Source organism: Pituophis catenifer, unplaced genomic scaffold, assembly GCF_029215685.1.
Source record: "Pituophis catenifer annectens isolate HBS135680 unplaced genomic scaffold, rPitCat1.0.hap2 SCAF_3, whole genome shotgun sequence".
NCBI lineage: Eukaryota > Metazoa > Chordata > Lepidosauria > Squamata > Colubridae > Pituophis > Pituophis catenifer.
The window spans coordinates 93,007,421-93,026,808 of record NW_027256883.1 but is presented as its reverse complement, the minus strand read 5'-3'; the positions used below and the strand labels follow the sequence as shown (position 1 = coordinate 93,026,808).

Genomic DNA, 19,388 nt, shown 5'->3' with positions numbered 1-19,388 from the left:
TTTAACTGTAAACTTATGAACAGAATTAGGCCTGGAGTGTTGGTCATAAGTCATTGCAATCATTAAGTGAGGTGCCCATGTGACTGCTTTACTCAATTACTGAAATTTCTGGGTCTGCCAGTTGTGGTCCATTTAGTAAACAGAAGGGAATTGCTATGGCTGAACAGACCAAATAATAATAATAATAATAATAAAACCTCTGAAGATCTGAGCTTCCTTTCTCTGGCCTAGTGCAGCAGTTTTCATCCCCTCTGTTTGCTAGAACTTTTAACTTTTAGAACCATTCTTTCGCTAGCTTTCTGGCTCAAAAACTAGCAAATGCAATGTTTCTGAAAGGTTGTTGTTAGTTGTGAAGTTGTGTCCGACCCATCATGACTCCATGGATGTTCCTCCAGGGCTTCCTGTCCTCTACCATCCTCTGGAGTCCATTTAAGCTCACGCCTACTGCTTCAGTGACTCCATCCAGCCACCTCATTCTCTGTTGTCCCCTTCTTTTGCCCTCAATCTTTCCCAGCATTAGGCACTTCTCCAATGAGTCCTTCCTTCTCATTAGGTGGCCGAAGTATTTGAGTTTCATCTTCAGGATCTGGCCTTCTAAAAAGGATTGATCTCCTCTAAGACTGACCGGTTGATCGCCTTGCAGTCCAAGGGACTTGCAGGAGTCTTCTCCAGCACCATAGTTCAAAGGCCTCAATTCTTTGGCACTCAGCCTTTCTTATGGTCCAACTTTCACAGCCATACATTGCAACTGGGAAAACCATAGCCTTGAATTCTGAAAGGTAGAAAAGACTTTTTCCAGCTTTCTGCCCTCCAAAAACATTGCATTCCTTAGCTTTTGAGTCAGAAAGTCAGCAAATGCGAACTTTCTGAATGGAAGACAAGCAGGAAAAAACCTTTCCACCTTCAGAAACATTTGTGTTTGCTGGCTTATTTATTTATCAAAATTGCATGCTACCTATCTTGCTAAAGGTGACTGTTGGCTGGTAAGCTCGCAAACATGATCGTTCTGAATGATAGAAAGGTTTTTTCCACCTAATTTCTTTGAGAGCAACAGGGATGTTTGACAGAGAGATTTTTGCCCAACATAGAGACAAAATCAATCTGATAGATAGCCTGTCTGCTTTCAAAGACTGTAGCTGAAAAAGTCTCTGGCTAATAACGTGCATGTCTCTAGATGTGATTAGATCAACCACTAGAATATACACATCATTGGAGTACAGGCATAGTTACAATTTAATCATTTACAATTTAATCATTTCTAGTTATTAGATATCCAAGACAATACTTTACATAGGCTATATTCAGTACAATATACTATTTCTGGATTAGAAAGAAATTAGATTGAATTCTAGTCACTGCCTTTCTAAATTTAATCTTGACTTTTTAAAATATTCTGAGGAAGAAACTGAAATACATGTACATGCATTAAAAAATATCCTTGTTACTTTATTTCTCCTTCTCCGATTCCTTTTTTCTTTGAAAAAAAGATAAGACTTGTGGACAGGTCTGTATAAACAATTGACAGTATAACAGTTTATTTCATAATTTCAACTGAGGAGGAAAAAAACCCACAAATCATACTTTTTGATTTCTAAGGAATCAGTTGAATATTTAGATAAAAGAGTAGAAGAGAAAGGGCAAATTGTTCAAACCTTATTTTAATTTGTCAAAAATAGATCTTAATATTACAGTCTCACCTGCTCTGATTCACTGATGCAATGAATATCAGCTTCAAATCCATGTTCCTTTGCCTCCTGGCATATTTCTTCAGCTATGGCTTTTGCCTGTCCTTTTTGACTTGCATAAAGCAGCAGAAATCTTCTATTTCTTTCACAACACATTTTTCAAGGTTTAACTGAGGGGGGAGGGGCAGGAAAAGAAAAAAACGTGCTCTATTGAACAGACACAGCAACCCTTTTCTATACCAACCTGTCTTTAGTTTTACAGGAAAATACTGGAGGAAGGAAAATTCTTAATGCATAGCACCTACATTTATTAAGCATTCTAGTCGTCTATTCAAAACAGTTAACAGCAAATAAAATACAAAACAAAAATGAAAAAGTAACGTTAAAAGGGGCAAATAAAGGCCTGATAGAAGAGATGCATCTTGGCTGCTATTGCAAAAACAGGGAATGGGGATCAAGTACATTCCCACGTGGCCAATAAATATATCCCTGAAAGCAGGCAGGAAGGTGCCTAGGGCACGTCTCAAACAGTAAGGCCCATCGAGGGCTTTATAGATTGTACATGGAAAAGTACAATCTGAACGAGGGCAGATTTTTAACCTGGACCTCTACTAAAGCATGCCACGTTTTGCACCAATGGAAGCCGCTCCTGCATTTGTTCGTTTCCCTTACATTCCTCCCCATTTCCGAAGGCTCTGAACAGAGGTGGTATTCAGCAGGTTCCGACCAGTTCTGGAGAATCAGTAGCGGAAATTTTGAGTAGTTTGGAGAACCAGTAGTAAAAATTCTGACTGCCCCTGATCCCATCTAATTCTTTGCCTCCCAAGTCCCAGCTGATCGGGAGGAAATGGGGATTTTGCAGTTACCTTCCCCTGGAGTGGGATGGAAATGGAGATTTTACAGTATCCTTTCCCTCCCACGCCCAAGACACACCCACAGAACCGGTAGTAAATTTTTTTTGAAACCCACCACTGCTGTGAATCGCTTACTGTACACAAGCAACAATGCAGAAAGTTAAAAAGAACAGCCGCCCAGTCACATTAGAAAGCAGCACAACTCCGAAGGGCACCGTACGTGTGTGTGTCTGTGTCAGCTATGGTTTTCAAATGCCTTTAGAGACAACTTTGCTCGGTTCTTCGAAAATATACCTGGGGGTGGGGAGGGTCAAGTGGTGAGTCCCTGCAGGTGGGCTCTCTTGGAGGAGAGTCCCCCAGCCAGACCGTGCCGGATCTCCCCCGGCAGGTTAATTCCACACTGGAAACCCGTCTTATCTTTTCGGGATACAAAAGTAAAAATCGTCCCTGCGCACGAGAAAAATACCTCTCCTTTAAGCAGAGCTGCAGCTGCTCGTGTTCACGAAGAGGTTGCCACAGCCTCCGATCACACGTGTGCCGCCCAGTTTTGAGCCCTCCGGGACTCAGATCCTCGCCGGATCGCAGGATCGGGGAGTGTAATTAATCCGGCCGCGGTCAGAAAGGGACCCGACGGGAAACAGCACGAAAAAGAGACCTCTGGTCTTTCTTTTCCAGTGTTTTGCCTCGAAGGAAACCAGCAGTGGAGCATCCGCTTTTCCAGAAATCCTTCCAGAATAGGCTGATTCTGCCTGGGGCACTTTCTGTCTCTTGTCACTCAGTAGTCATGACCGGGTGGATACATTTTTTTAAAAAAAGTAGATTAATGTTCAAATATATAAAGAGGCGACCATCTTTTTCCTCTAACTTTTTTCTAGCTTCCACCAGGGAAAGGACACAGGGGCCTCCCTAAGAAACGTCTCATCCCGCGCACTTCTTCGAAATGCAAATAATGAAACACTTTGCATTCCCAGATGAGCTTCAGCCTCTTTTTTTTTTTTTTTTGCAAAATTTTTAGAAAAAAAAGTATCATGCATAATTGGTATTAACAGCAGGAGGGGCTGGGTCGTCTTGCTTGCAATAGCCCAAGGAGTCTCCAACCTTGGCAACTTTAAGACTTGTGGACTTCAACTCCCAGAATTCCTCAGCCAGCTTTGCTCAGCAAAGCTGGCTGAGGAATTCTGGGAGTTGAAGTCCACAAGTCTTAAAGTTGCCAAGGTTGGAGACCCCTGCAATGCAGAGATGGAAATTAATGATAATCTATCATGAGTTCCACCCTCTGAAGTGCTGAGGAATTTTTTCAACCCGATGAATTTCGGTTTCCAAACGTATCATTCACCAGCAAAATCACCCGGCAGCGTAGTGTTCCTCTGTCCATTTCTTATCTCCACGAACTATTTGCAAAAAAGCCAATCAGGGTCACGCTGAAAAGGGCGAGGTGGGCTTTGCGAGCCAATCAATGAAGGCAGGAGGGTGGGCACAAAATGAAAAGACGGGATCCGATTGGTCACCGCGCTTCCCCAGAAGTGGAACCTTGAAATCGCCGAGGTAGAAGGTAAGGATGGCCTGCACGTGGAGCCCATCGGAGGACTGCACTGCCTCCCGCTCCGCTTTTTGCTTTTGCTTAAGTCCCTCTTAAGTAGCCTTTGGTAAGCCTCGGGGGAGCAGTTCCGCGCCGCTTGCACTGGGTGAGCGCTGTTGTAAGTTTGGGAACTGCGGTTCTCTGACCGGTGGGTCCTGCGATTACTGGCTACTAGTAAAAACAGACCAGGTAGTTTTGGAAAGGGTCAGTTTGGGATCGTGGACTGTCTTCCCCTTGGATAATTTTGCTTTCTCGGCGGAAGCGCTCCTCTTTAATCCATTAATGCAGGGGTCTCCAACCTTGGCAACTTTAAGCCTGGTGGACTTCAACTCCCAGAATTCCCCAGCCAGCAAAGCTGGCTGGGGAATTCTGGGAATTGAAGTCCACCAGGCTTAAAGTTGCCAAGGTTGGAGACCCCTGCATTAATGGGTTCTATGGGTGATATGCTTTATTATTTGTTGCTGCTGCCGGAGGGGTGGTCTACACCAGTGGTCACCAACTGGTGGTCCGTGAGAAAATTTTGGTGGCCTGCAAAAAAATTATTTGCATTTTTTTATATTGCACTAAATCAGGGATCCTCAAACTACGGCCCCATGACCGGATACGTGCAATGAACGTTTGGGTTGCTGCAGAGAGTCTCCTCTTTCGGGGTCTTTTTGTTCAAGTTGGAGGGGGGCAGAAATTCTGATTTGGGGTCTGCTTCAGCCTCCTGCTGTGGGGCTTTGGGCGAAGGCTGGAGGGAAGTTGTGCTGGTGGCAAAAAGGCGGAGGGCCTTGTACCAATGGGACTGCATCATGGCCTGGAATTGACTGACCATCTCAGCCAGCTGAGCCTCAAGGTGACGGTACCTGGCCTTGCATTCCCACAGGTCTTCCCTCTGCTTGGAAAGCCTATGCTCGTAGTCCTCAGTGAGATGCTTCTGCTGAGCCTCCTTCTCGGTCAGATCCAATTTGAACTAAGCCAATTTAGTTCAACTCTTTCTTGTGGTGGCTGCTTAGGTCCAACAACTGCTTCCTGTTGGGGCCCTAAGGAGCCCGGGCGGGAAGGTGAGGAGTGACTGGCAGGGGAGGGGTGAGTAGAGGCAGACAAGGCGCCCCTCGATGTGAGTGACATAGAGTTGGCCACGCCCACCCAGTCACATGACCACCTAGCCACACCCACCCAGCTGGTCATTAGGCAGATCATATTAGTTGTCCGTGGGATTTAAAATTATGAACTTAGTGGTCTCTGAGGTCCGAAAGGTTGAGGACCCCCGGTCTACACCGTCGCCCTTGTGTGAGAGCAGCAACTTTGCTGATTTCTTTTCCCAGCTGCAATAAAAGGACTGTTCTGGGGACAGCAGTTTGCCACTTTCCTCCTCCTTTCTACCTTGAGGACCCGAGAAGAACGCATTGGCCAAGGAGTAGGAAAGAGCTCACAGTAGTCATATTTTACATAAAAGGTCTTGAGCTTGTAATTGATGTTTACAAAAAATTATACAATTTACATTTGCAATTGTTTATGTATTGCATTTTGCATAATTGATTTTTTTTTTTTTACCATCACAATACCGACAGGGAGCAGGATTGAAATTTCTTCCTTGGCAGCTGGACATCTTATCCAACTATGGTACTTATTCCAGTTTCAGAACTTCAGTTAGCCTTATTCATAATACTTTCAAACATACATTTTCAGATGTTAAATATTTAAGGTATTTTTCTGAGTTGAATTAGTTAGTTAACCATATCATACTCACACAGAATTAAGACATTGATGTGAACTCTGTGCTGCCACTTGTCTATCATTTCAAACTCTTTAAAAAGGCAATCTATTAACTTTTTCTTCTATTTTCAGGCAATGTCAGCTGCCAAGCTAAGATGGCTTTTATGATTGTCAGGTCTTTCCACATATATGTTCCGAATATACAAACATGCAAACAATTGCTAACTGGAAGCAGAGCCTTCAGCCATTTCTGTCAGAAAATGAGGCAATTCGCAGTCGGCTACTTTGATTCTTCTATATTGGAAAACCGAAGAGAGTTCCTGTGCACTTCATGTAGAAACTACCATGTGAAACTAAAAAATCATACTAGCCCTGTTGTGGAAACAATGCTACATCTTGGAGAGGCCAATAACAATTTAAAATCTAATAGCAAGACATTAGGTGAACAGATATTTTTGAAGGAATTGAACCAATGGTCTTCATACAAAGATATTTTCAAATTCGTGAGTACTTTGGACAATTTATCTGACACCATGGTAGCAGCTATCTTTCAGCGATTGGGTGAAGTCCAGCTACAGGACAGCTTAATGAAAAGTCCCGAGTTGCTGATGGAAAATGATATGTTCAAATCACTTTGCTTGCGGTTGGAAAAAGAATCTACACATTTATCTGACTCTGCTCTTGTAAATTCTCTAAATGCTTTGACAAAGTTGCACGTGGATCCTTGCAGTTCCTTGTTGGTTTGCTTGGTGTCAGAGAGCCAACAACGTCTTGATAAGCGACAAATGACTATACAAAATTTGTGTATTCTTGGAGAAGGTTTATTTAATCTTGGAGGATCAGAACATGCTATGCCGGAACAAATTATGAATCAAATTCAGAGTACAAATGTTGAGGACTGGAAGATTGAAGAAATGGTCCTGGTATACAGAACTCTGCAGCTGTGTGTAGGTAGAAAAATGAACCTGTTCCAGAACCTGTTAAGCAAAATGAACAGTTTTGCAGAGATGGAAGGTTGCCAGTTCACTCCCAAACAGACAAGTACAGTGTTAAGTGCGCTGGTTGTTTTAGATGAAGCCCAAGTCAATAACTTGATAATAAAACTTTGTAAGCATGCATCATGTTATATCCCATACTTTACAGATGATGAAATGATAAATGTGCTGGAAGCATTCATTCATTTCAGATGCTCTGACCAGGGTTTCACAGAGGCGCTAGAAAGACATGTTACTAAATTTGCCTTTGTGATGCATCCCAACACAATTTCCAAAACCATGCAGTACTGCAGTACACTCTGCATTCTTTCCAAACCCATATTCAATGCAGTGGCAGAAACCTTTGTCTACAGTGCTGATAATTTCACCGTTTCTCAGATTGTTGAGCAGGTTGTTCCATTTGGGAAGCTCAACTATTTGCCCCCGTCTGCTCCATCTTTCTTCCGGCAGGTTGAAAGGTTCGTTAGTATGCGACTTTCTGAATTTGAGCCTCATGAACTTCTGAAACTTCTTCATTCATGCATTCTCATTAAATGCTACCCGCTAAATTTTATGGAAAAACTGTTCAGCCCCTTTTTTCTGCAAGAATTGCAAGGTAAGCAAGTAAACCCATTTCTGTTATAATAGTCCTCTTACTAACAGTTGTTTTCAAATAGTTTGTAGGAGCCATAGGTACTCTTTAAATGAAAATTAACAAGGCTTCAGCAAGGCATTCACAACAACCGGTGAACATGCATGCGTGCATCTTTATTTGCATGAGCAGCGGTTTCCACAAAACTGGAAACATTGGAGGACTCTGCTCTAGAGAATGTTATCTTCAGGAATCACATGGATTTGTCTTCTCAGTTATGGCACCTTCTTTGGACAATTTCCCCCTGCCCCAAGCTTAGACTGGTTTGACTCTGTTGATTGACAACTATCAAAATGTGGCTATTCCAGAGTGGAATAGAATTGTTGTGAGTGCCCCCTCCCTTTAAAGCATTTTTTTATAATGTTTGCTTTTCTTTGGCATTAGAGTACTCGTAATTCTTATTTAATGATGAGAATGATGATTTAACATTGTAAGGGAATGTAAACCACTCAAGAATCTTTTGTGGTTGGAGTGGCATATAAATACTAGTAAATAAATGAAAGTTGAGCAAACAACTTTAAATTGCTGTGTGATGATATGCCTCTCTGGTTATTTCCATTTTAGCTGAAACACCAAGATCGAAGATTCTTTCTCAATTGACTCAGCTGTTTTTAACCATTCAACTGGAGTGTCCATACTATAAGGTATGATATTATTGATGGTGATTAATATTAATAGTTAAGCAAATGCCAGCATCTACATTTTTACTCAGACTAGTAAGTGTTTCATAATACTATTGGACAAATATACTAATGTTGCTTGTTAGTAATCCTCCATATCAGCAGTAATTTTGCTAGCATTTTAGGCTGTAGTCCCATGGGGTTAATATATACCCCTTACGGCCATAAGATATATAGGATGAAGGTGTTCACATAGATTTATACCAGTGGAGGGAACTTCTGCTCCCATTATAGCACTTCTATGCTGGAGCAAGAACCCAAAAGAAGCATTCCAGGGCATGACATCTGCATCTGGAAAATCTGTTACATTGCCTTATACCAGGAGTGTCAAACTCTATTTCATTGAGGGCCACATCAGGGTTTTATTTGACCTTGGGGGGGGGCTAGGGTGGGCATGGCCAGCATGACAGCACTCGTGTCAGGGGCGCATGTGGTGGCCTGAGTGCTCTGCCAGTGAAAATGGAGCTTGGGGGTCCATGCATGGCCCTTGCAAGCTCCGTTTTCAGCTGGGACAGCCTCTGCAACCCTATGCCAGCGAAAACGGAGCTCGTGAGGGCCATACATGACGCTCGTGAGCTCCATTTTTTGCTGGCAGAGGCACCACAGGCCGGTCCTTCACTGTTTCCAGGGCGGCCCCACAGACCAGATCTGGCCCCCAGGCCTTGAATTTGACACCCCTGCCTTATACTAACTGGAGAGAAAAATAAGAGCCTGCCAATACTATTTTATAGGTTTTCTGATGTGGTGGTTTCTCTGATGTGGCTTCTCCTCCTTATTCGTCATTATTCTTCCAGCATTGTGTGCCTTGTTATGTTGTCAGTTCATTGGTGCACTTTAAAAAATAATTGCGTATTTATTCATATTTGTTTGGTTAACTGGCAGGAAGCAACTTGGCATAAAATTGATTTAAATTTTTATCTTTTGTCTTTACAGAAGCCCTGGCTATCCCTAGACTACCAAGTCAAGTCCTTTTACACTAGATGTGAGTCATTAGAATCCAAGGTTGATCTTCATCTTTTCAACAGAGTGAAGGCTGGCATGATTGACCTCTTAGGGAGCCAAAAATATTTTGTCTATAATGTTCTGACACCATATCACTACACTATAGGTGAGCAAACTGTGTTTCCTTTTCTGATAGCTGTGTTCAGTTTTTAGATGCACTTTTTTTCAGGATTGAATGGATAGAATGGCCATGTTTCAAGGAGTAATTCATAGGATGAGGTTAATCTCCAGCAATATATTTGATTATTTTCCCCTTGTGTCACATTAAAAATTATAGTTTGGTATTAACTTTTGGAAATCTCTGTGAGTTCTGCTAGGCCTTTAGATGACTGCAGGGATTTGTTTTGGATTTAGGCAATAGTTTCCACTGGGGTAATTTGCCTCATGATTTTCTATCTCATGTTGTTGGGATTTGTTTGTTCTTTAGAGTATTTGTTTGGAATATTCACTAAAGTTGTGGAAACTATGAATGTTCATTCAGTGTGAGCTTTCTGCAAACTATACCTTCAGAACTCCAGCAAGAGTGATTTGGTCCTCCATGCAGTTAATTGGGAGTGGAGGTGGGGACATAATGGCAGGGATAAAAAGTGAAACAATACATCATCTCATTGGTGCAAGAACCCTAGACAATTTCTTTGAAGCCTTCTACCCCCTCCTTTTTCAGCCACTCATCTTCATGGAATTTTAGTATTCTCTTAGAATTCTTTTTTCAACAACAGCTATGTTTGTTTCTAGCCAAGTTAAATGTATTTAACAAACAGCAAGGCTGCCTCAGTTATCCATGTTGCACATTGATTAAAAATAAGTTTTTATATTCAATTATGAAAATGAATGAAATTCAGGAAAAGGATAGTTGTGAGGAATGCTATTTTCTTTCTGTTTGTTCTATATAAGATATTGAGATTAAGCTCAACGAAGAAGGATTTGTACTACCAGTCAACGCACATGATGAGATATACGAAAGGTAAGGAAAACTGGACGGTCGGTTATTGTTTTCCAAAGCAAGTTCACAAACCTGAAGAAACTTTTTCAGTTTTTCTTTTCTCATGAAAAAATTAAAAAAAATATTTCTAGTATTTGGTTTATGTTTATGTTTGTAAAGTTTATTCCACTTTTTCCTTATGGGGTTGATTCCGATTGTGATAGAAGAAGCAGAGCAGTGCTAACATTGGTAGAATATTAGCAATATTGTGGTCCAAGAGTTCTGAGCCTTTTTAGTCTTACTCAATACCTGAGAAATTACTGCATACTTTTTAATGTTCAAGTCAAGCTGGTGTTTTTGCTACATTTTGGCCTCTTCCCTTTCCATACTGTTGCAAATCCATCATGCTAGGCTCAGAAGGAAGAAATCCCTGTTCACACCTTACTGCTATGGCAGATGCTTCTAGTCCAAAAATGTCCATGGATTTGCTTTGCTTAGCAAACTACTTTTAATTCACACAACAGCCAAAAGGCCAATGGAAACCCACAATCTCTCTGTCCATCAGTCTAGGTTCCTGTTTATGCCCCTAATGCTAACTTGGCTGTTTGGAATTTGCTTGTTGTACAGTTCTCTCAAGTGTGTGTCAGAGTGAAAGGGGTTGACCAACTTTTGTCATACATATTTATGCAGAAAGAAGCACAAGGACTTACATTTACTTGTAGACATAAGGTTATTGCATACCATTGTATATTCTTAGCTATAAGTAGTTAGAAAAGTCTGCACTGACATTTTGAATTTGAAGCAGTGACAATATTTTGATTTTACAGAATAGCTCTCTGCATTGATGATGAAAAGAGATTTTGTGCTAATAGTCACAATCTTCTTGGGAAAGAATCCATTAAGCAAAGACATCTGAAGCTCATTGGTTATGTGGTTGTACAGGTAAATTCAATAATTCTGCTACATATTTCAAGAGAGAGGAAGGACACCCTTCTTCAAATATTTAACTATATTTGGAGATCCATACTGGCCCTTTGTTCATAGAAATGTTTACTTCTGAGGGTTGATCCAGACTGTTTGTGCTTGGTCTCATAGCTAAAGAGTGAACTAAGAGCATGAGGCTAGGAAGCAGGAAAGCGTGAGTTCAAGTCTTGGCTTAGCTATGAAAGCCAATCTAGTGACCTTGGGCCATTCACTCTCTCAGCCCAACTCACTTCACAGAATTGTTGTGGAGAAAATAGGAGGAGAAAAGTGTGTTGGATATGTTCATTACCTATTTGTAAAAATAATAAAGGCAGTCTACAAATTAAATAGAAATTAAGTAGAAATGTGCCCACCAGGTTTCCACGCATTTCATCAGCCGAGGGCCCAGGGTAGGGGTGGGGGGGGTGGCGGTTATTGTAAAGGAAGGTCTTGATCCTAGGGAGGCCACTGTACCTCAGATAGCCGGTTGTGAGTCTCTCCTTGTGAAGTGGGGCCATGGGAGGCAGATGGGCCTGCTGATTGCATATCTGGCTCCTTGCTGCGCGGCAGCGGCCCTGCCCGAGCTCCTCAACGTTATAGCCGGGGTGGCGGTTGATACCCCCAGGCTTTTAGTCATGGGGGATTCCAACCTGCCATCCATCGGTGAAACATCTGAGGCGGCTCGGGAGTTCATGGCTTCCATGACGGCCATGGACTTGACCCAATTAATTCAGGGCCCTACTCACACAGGGGGAAACACGCTGGACTTGGTTTTCGTCTCTGGTCAGTGGTTGAATGGCCTAGATACAGGGGATATAGTCATTGAACCCTTGTCATGGTCAGACCATTCCCTTAGACTTGACTTTCTGACCGCTACACCCCACCGCAGGGAGGCGGAACCAATTAGATGGTTCCGCCCCAGGCGCCTGATGGATCCTGATAGGTTCCAAATGGAGCTTGGGCCATTTCCTGAGACTCTGGCTCACGACTCAACGGAAGACCTGGTGGCCGCCTGGGATAGGGCGGCCGCTGGTGCTTTAGATCGGGTCGTGCCTTTGCGGCCTCTGACCCGGCGCCGAATCTGCCCAGCTCCTTGGTTCTCCGAGGAGCTGAGGGAGATGAAGCGCCGGAAAAGACGCCTAGAGAGTAGTTGGAGGGCTAGTCTTATATCAAGACCTCCTTAGTGGCGATAAAAGCGGCGAAGTGTAACTACTTTCCGCTCTTATCGCATCGGTAGATAATCGCCCAGCCGCCTTGTTTAGGGTGACCCGCTCCCTTCTCCATCTGGGAGCGCGGGAAGACCCCTTGCAAGGGCGTGCTGAGGATTTTGCGCATTATCTGCATGATAAAGTCGCTCAAATTCGGGAAGGCTTGGACTCTGAGTGGGTGGGTTCAGGCGGGTTGTCCGAGGTGTGTCTTGAGAATGTTATCTGGGATGAGTTCGACCCTGTGACCCCCGAGGACGTGGACAGGATGCTGGGGAGGTTGAACGCAACCACATGTTTATTGGACCCGTGTCCCTCCTGGTTGGTGCTGGCTACCCGGGAGGTTACACAAGGCTGGCTCCAGAGGATTATAAACGCTTCCTTGAGTGAGGGTTTCTTGCCTCCTGTCTTGAAAGAGGCGGTGGTGAGGCCCCTCCTCAAGAAGTCCTCTCTGGACCCAGCTGTTTTGGCAAACTATTGTCCAGTTTCCAACCTTCGCTTTCTGGCGAAGGTTGTTGAGAGTGTGGTTGCGCGACAGCTCCCACAGTAACTGGATGAAACCGTCTATATAGATCCGTTCCAGTCCGGCTTCAGGCCCGGGTACAGCACGGAAACGGCATTGGTTGCGTTGGTTGATGATCTCTGGAGGGCTCGGGACAGGGGTTGCTCCTCTGTTCTGGTCCTATTAGACCTCTCAGCGGCTTTTGATACCATCGACCATGGTATCATGCTGCGCCGGCTGGAGGGGTTGGGAGTGGGAGGCACTGTTTTACGGTGGTTCTCCTCCTGTCTCTCTGACTGGTTGCAGTCCATGTTGGCTGGGGGGCAGAGGTCGACCTCAAGGCACCTGGTTTGTGGGGTGCCGCAAGGGTTGGTCCTCTCGCCTCTCCTGTTCAACATTTATGTGAAGCCGCTGGGTGAGATCATCCGTGATTTTGGGGTGCAGTGCCATCTGTACGCTGATGACACCCAGCTGTACATCTCCACCCCAGACCAGCCCAATGATGCCCTTGAAGTGATGTCCCGGTGCCTGGAGGCCGTGTGGGTCTGAATGGGTTGGAACAGGCTCCGACTCAACCCCTCCAAGACTGAGTGGCTGTGGTTGCCAGCGTCCCGATATAGCCAGCTGGTGCCATCGCTGGCTATTGGGGGCAAGACATTGGCCCCCACGGAGAGGGCGCGTAACTTGGGTGTCCTCCTGGATGCACGGCTGTCTTTAGAAGAGCATATGACGGCCATGGCCAGGGGGGCTTTCTATCAGGTTCGCCTGATACGCCAGTTGCGCCCCTTTCTGGATTGGGACTCCTTATGCACAGTCACTCATGCCCTCGTCACTTCCCGCCTGGACTACTGCAATGCTCTCTACATGGGGCTCCCCTTGAGGAGCACCTGGAGGCTCCAGCTGGTGCAGAATGCAGCCGCACGGGTACTTATGGGAGCGACATGGCACTCCCACGTAACACCTCTCCTGCGCGAGCTGCATTGGCTTCCGGTGGTCTTCCGGGTGCGCTTCAAGGTATTGGTTCTCATCTTCAAAGCACTCCATGGCTTAGGGCCCAGTTATTTACGAGACCACCTTCTGCCACCGATAGCCTCCCACCGGCTAATACGCTCCCACAGAGAGGGTCTCCTCAGGGTGCCGTCTGTCAGGCAATGTCGGCTGGCGACCCCCAGGGGAAGAACCTTCTCTGTGGGGGCACCTGCCCTCTGGAATGAGCTATCCCCAGGGATACGATTGATCCCGGACCTCCGGACCTTTCGCCGGGCTCTGAAGACTTTTTTATTTCAGCAAGCCGGGCTGGCTTAAATTTTTTTTTAATTTTTTTTAATTGGCTAATTTTATGGGTAAGGGGTTTTAAATTGGGGGAAGCCAATTACAGATTTAATTATGTTTTAAATTATTTTAATGTTTATATTGTATGTTTTTTAATCCTGGCTGTTCACCGCCCCGAGTCCTTCGGGAGAGGGGCGGTATAAAAATTTAATAAATGAAATGAAATGAAATGAAATAAGTGTATGTTTCAAAGCAATATTTTACTATCCAGCCCTTAATACCAGTATATACATTATTGCCATTATATTGAATCACTGGAACATCTAGTTCAGTACTAGCTTCAGTACTAGACCAGAAATAGCTGTTCAAAATTTCAGACAGGAATCTTTCTTTCTCCTCCTTTAAGATTGCCTTTGGGATTGTCTTCATTTAAATTGAGTGTTTCATTTTAAACTATGTCCATAATTCTTAGATGATCTCTTCCCAGTGAGTATAATTGGATTTTGTCCTAGCACTTAGCATTTCAGCTTTATTTGAAGACAGCCATTATTCAAGACTAAAATCCCCAGTAGTCCTTCAAGGACCTGTTGCCATCGCATTCTTGTTGTGCCATAGGCCTGGAGCCATTTTTGCATCAATAGTTAGCAAAGGATAGGTGACAGGACTATCAAGAATATTGGAACAGGACAGGAACAAGGCTGTTTTTTAATCAGGTAAAGAAAGTAAATGAAAAGGATCAAATGCCCTTTTGTGATAGGCCTGTTCATGTCCTTTTTAGAAAAGAAAATTTAGGATAAAATTGTTCCAATATTTTAATCTCTGCATAATTATTTGAATAATGTTTCCTGCATTTCTTTATATTTCAGATCCCATTTTTTGAGTTTAACCCACTGGACAACAAAAATGATGTACTGGAATACCTACACAAGAAAGTATTTCCTAACTTTTATAGCTTTCATGAAAATAAAGCTGAATCCAAATAAATGTATATGAAGGCTATTGTTGATTTTGTGTTTGAGAAATTAAGATTTAAATAAACCCAGTGTTTTATCCTATTATATATTTTTGTCTTTTCATGGAGAGAAAGTGCAAACGCACCTCAGTTTATTTTTTTTTTCTAATGTGATTGATTTAATATCATGTTAACTTGAAAAATACTTGCATTTCCCCCTGGTAATATATAGCATGTCCTGGGAAATGTAGGAATGTTTAGTTCTTAAAAGTTTTAGGTTTTTTTTCTGTTTAGTTTTTGAAGGCTGCGTATGCATGTATACAAAGGAGCCAGACTAGATGTGACAGTAAACATATAACTTGAATGCACTTATGTTTTAGGTATGTATGGAATTTATGTATATATGCATATTTGTATGTATATTTTATGTATGTATGTATATATATATATTGCATACATTGTATATTGTTAAGTATTGTTATTTAGTAAATTTATATGTTGTCCATTTCACCAAAAGATGATTTGAGGCAGTTTACCATTAAGTAAAAACAACAAGATTCTTCCACAAGAAAGCTTTTTATTAGGGGCCACTCACTTTATGTTTATTTTTTCTCCTCTGTTTTCCTGATTAAAATTAGCACTTCCCCCTTCTCCTAAATACTGTTCTGTGAAGAAGCTTCCCTTCTGGGTTGATAGGCAATGCAGATTAAATGTGCCTTACATCAACTCATACTGTGGCTAGTCCTAGTATCTAGTAGCTTTGACAAAAATTCCACTACAAACGGCAATCAAAACAAAACTATTCAACTTCAAGAGATGAGATTAATGTCAAGCTTTAATGTTTGTATTCAGCACTAAAAATTCATTGTTATGAAGCTGCCCATCTATCAGCTGATCTTTATTCCTAATGCACAGCTCATATATAAATACTCACATGTGCATCCTTGGTATATAAGCAGGTTGATAGCTATTTTTCTCAATATTTTTTTCCTTTAATGGTACCTCCTTAGTTAAGCATTCCAAACATGCTTATAAAACATTAAATTAACGAAGAGATGAAATTGAAAGGAAAAGCATATTAAGCAACAATACATGCTACCAAGTCCTTTTGATAATATTAAAAGAACAGAAACCTATAAATCATAGACAAAAAATGACAGGTGATTATTTTCAGATTAATATATGGCTATTCTAGTGTGAAGTGTGTCAAGCCACTTTTTTGGTGAAATCTTTGCACAATTTCCAGGAGAAAAAAAATGGAGAGGTGAGTACAAGTATAAACTGGAGATCACACAAGTATCATCATGCTTTAAGGACCTAAAAAATAAAACCTGATTTTAGCTAAAACCCCAGCAATAAATATATAAAGATATTGTAATGTTACATTTGAACTGTAAATCCAAGCAGGACACTACAGGAATTTGATACCATCTTGCTGTTAGGTATCTATCACAGTAGACTCTTAAGTTGGATTCATTTTTCTATCAAGCAAGCTATTCCATTTTTTCTGTAGAACTCTGCCTTTACATGATTAATGCGCACGTAGTCTCGGATTAGCTCTTCCACAGGTTTGTTTATATGCCGCCCATATTCAGAAGAAGACAAGACAGCTATAGGCCTTTTCTTTTCCTGTAAGAATATTTTTGAGATGTGATTTACAACTATAAAAATACAACAGAGTTAAAGAGAAAACTAAATAAAATGCTTGGTATGGTGCTGCTGGCAATGATGGCGGATGCCCTGCATAGAAATCAAAATGACATCTTCCAAATACATTCTGGTTTCCTGAAGTGAAAAGAAGTAAAAATCTCTCATAGCTTTACACTCTTCAGCTATATCCATTAAAAACAGCTAGAGTCACCTATAATCCTTTCTAAAAGGAAAATGCTATTGGGATATAATTTCTTCCACCCTACAGGAACTTCTCTTAAAAATGCCTCATACTCTCTGTCGATTGTCTAATATGAACAAGTACTTTGAGATTTATGTTACTAAATATTTCCTCAAGGAAGGATTGTCATTTTTTTTTTTGCAAAATACAACTGTCATCTGAGAATAATGAGCATTTGTGTAGCACTTCAGGAGGTTTATTTACACAACTGACTTCTAGCATTCCATTAGCAATATTATTCCCCATATAGTTTATAGAAACTTGATGGAAAGACATAATAGCTTGCCTATTTCAATTCCATATATTTCAGGGGTGGAGGTAAGCATTTGCTAAATTATAGTCTATTTTAATTAATGAGCTCAACATCTTAATTCTGTTCGTATCATACTAATGGCTTGGGGAGAGACATCCCTTGTACTTCAGTCTACTTTAAGTGCAAAATACTATTTAGATTTTATATACAGTAGATACTAATGTTACCCTTATTTACTCTCAAAATGTATAGCACTGTTCCCAAATGCTGCTTACTTCCAAATAAAGCTTAATTCAGTAATTATAATACATTTTGTTAACTCCCAAACTTGGAATACCCCCTGCTCAAATATGTGGGAATACCTGCATCTATGACTCAACCAATAATCTGATGAGTTGTGTCATATATAAGCATGTTGTTTTGATATAGCCTTGGACAGATGTGTCACGTGCTGTTCACGCTCATGTCCGGTTTAGTGAAGGGGGGAAAAATCCCGATACGTCACATGACGCCACTGTGACGATGTGAGTTTGATACTCCTGTCCTAGAAGTTCTTACTCTTAAGTAAATTTGCATAAGACCCTAGCTTTAAACTAATAATTATTACAGTACTCCATTGCATGCTTGTAGAATGCAGTTAATTGGCAGCAGCCAGAAGTTGGCCATTATGAGTGAGCAGGAAGGAGAGTGACTAGAGATTTTCATCCTCCTGAGACTCGACAATCACCTCGTCATTAATATGAAGTCCTCTGCTTTTTGCGTGTTCTCTGTCACACCGATGGAGCTTTGCATCATAGCCGGTTGGTCTTTTGAAAACGCAGTCATACAGGGCAACAATTCCTGCCTTAAAAATAAAAAGGCTAGATCACCAGGATGTGATGAAACAGGATCACCAGGATCACATCACAGTGATGGAATCAACTTTCTTGAGCATTCCGATATGCATAAACATTGGTATTGCCATATACTAAATTTTCTTTGCCAAGCAGTCATGTGTGTGTTCTCATATCTTCATAAAGAATTGCTGTCAATAAGTGACAGAACTTTTAACGAGGCTTTCTTCAAAAAAATACAGTGCTAAACATTTTTATAAACACAGAATCTACAATAATTCCTATCTAGGAAACAGATATTAGTGACCTTTGCTGAATTTACCATAGCCACTGAATATATTGAGCTCTTCCAACATGATTAAAAGCCTTTAAGCACTGCTTAGCTTCTAAAGAGAGAAAGAAGCTGTAGGGTTGTTCTAGTGTCAGCATGCCACATGGCTGAATATGACCCTTGGCTCCAAAATTAATCTATATTCCTACCCAGTATAGAACAATACAAGACACTGCTCACAAATGAGATAGTTAAACATACAGCTCTGACTTCACCAACCATTATTCAAACAAGTGACCCAGCGTGAACACCAATGTAAAAGTAAGTTCCATAGACTACATGTTTCAAAAATTACATACAGTTAGTCCTTGAGTTACAACAGTTCATTTGGTGACCCTCCAAAATTACAACAACACTGAAAAAAGTGATTTAGGATTGTTTTTCACATGACCATTGCAGCATCTCCATGGTCATGTGATCAAAATTCAGATGCTCGACAACCGATTCATATTTATGATGATTGTGGTATCCTGGGGTCATATGATCACCTTTTGTGACTTCTGACAAGCAGAGTCAATGGGGAAGCCAGATTCATTTAACAATCGAGTAATTAACAACTGCAATGATTCACTTAACAACTGTGGCAAGAAAAGTGATAAAAGTGGGGCAAAATCCACTTAAATGTGTTACTTAAGCAACATAAATTTTGGGCTCAACTGTGGTCATAGGTTGAGGACTACCTGTATTGCAATTTGCTATCTGGGGCTGAAAGACTGAATGATGCTTCATTTCCAGAGCCTTTTAATAGGTATTTCCATCATAACGCCTGTCTTGGATGGATTGACCCCCCTCCTCCCAATTATGGCACAAGATTTCTGGACATACCTTGCTCTCCTGGTAAAAATAACTAAGTTCTGGAGGTTCCTTGCGTCGGGGTGGGATGTAGCTGAAGGCTGACTGTGCAGAAAGTGGAAGCTGGTGTTTCCTTATTAGTGCCTCATTGACACCTTCCAGTTCCTCCAACTCTTCCTCTTCTTCCGGTTCTTTCCCATTCTGGGCTCCTTGCATTCCCTTGTGAAGCCCAGTGTTCAGCTGAATGGCAGACTGGATTGCTTTGCATTCCCTACTAATCACCCACCCAGCCCCAGCTGGTGCGTTTGCAGAGTTCTTTGGTTACTAAGAGACCATCTGAATAAA

The 19,388-nt window shown here is 41.9% G+C and overlaps 3 protein-coding genes across 3 annotated transcripts in view; 1 reads left to right on the top strand and 2 right to left on the bottom strand.

Moving 5' to 3' along the window:
• Window positions 1-3,317, bottom strand: part of MTRR (5-methyltetrahydrofolate-homocysteine methyltransferase reductase) — a 33,510-nt gene extending 30,193 nt beyond the window's left edge. The window contains exons 1-2 of the mRNA XM_070939124.1: window positions 3,006-3,317; window positions 1,698-1,855 (exon numbers count right to left, since the gene is read on the bottom strand). Of these exons, the coding sequence (XP_070795225.1) occupies window positions 1,698-1,841 (144 nt within the window). The 5' untranslated portion in view covers window positions 1,842-1,855; window positions 3,006-3,317. The remainder of the gene's footprint in view (window positions 1-1,697; window positions 1,856-3,005) is intronic.
• A 663-nt stretch (window positions 3,318-3,980) lies between these two features.
• Window positions 3,981-15,046, top strand: FASTKD3 (FAST kinase domains 3). The gene is given in 8 exon segments (XM_070939123.1): window positions 3,981-4,047; window positions 4,050-4,091; window positions 5,952-7,409; window positions 8,010-8,089; window positions 9,059-9,233; window positions 10,022-10,091; window positions 10,877-10,991; window positions 14,858-15,046. Coding segments are annotated over 8 exon segments (2,109 nt in total). The 5' UTR covers window positions 3,981-3,995; the 3' UTR covers window positions 14,975-15,046.
• A 1,303-nt stretch (window positions 15,047-16,349) lies between these two features.
• Window positions 16,350-19,278, bottom strand: CFAP90 (cilia and flagella associated protein 90). Its single transcript, XM_070939122.1, has 3 exons — window positions 19,077-19,278; window positions 17,815-17,931; window positions 16,350-16,572 (listed from the first exon to the last, which is right to left on the bottom strand). The coding sequence occupies exons 1-3, from the start codon at window positions 19,257-19,259 to the stop codon at window positions 16,417-16,419; spliced, it is 456 nt and encodes a 151-aa protein (XP_070795223.1). The 5' UTR covers window positions 19,260-19,278; the 3' UTR covers window positions 16,350-16,416.
• Between the last annotated feature and the right edge of the window lie 110 nt (window positions 19,279-19,388).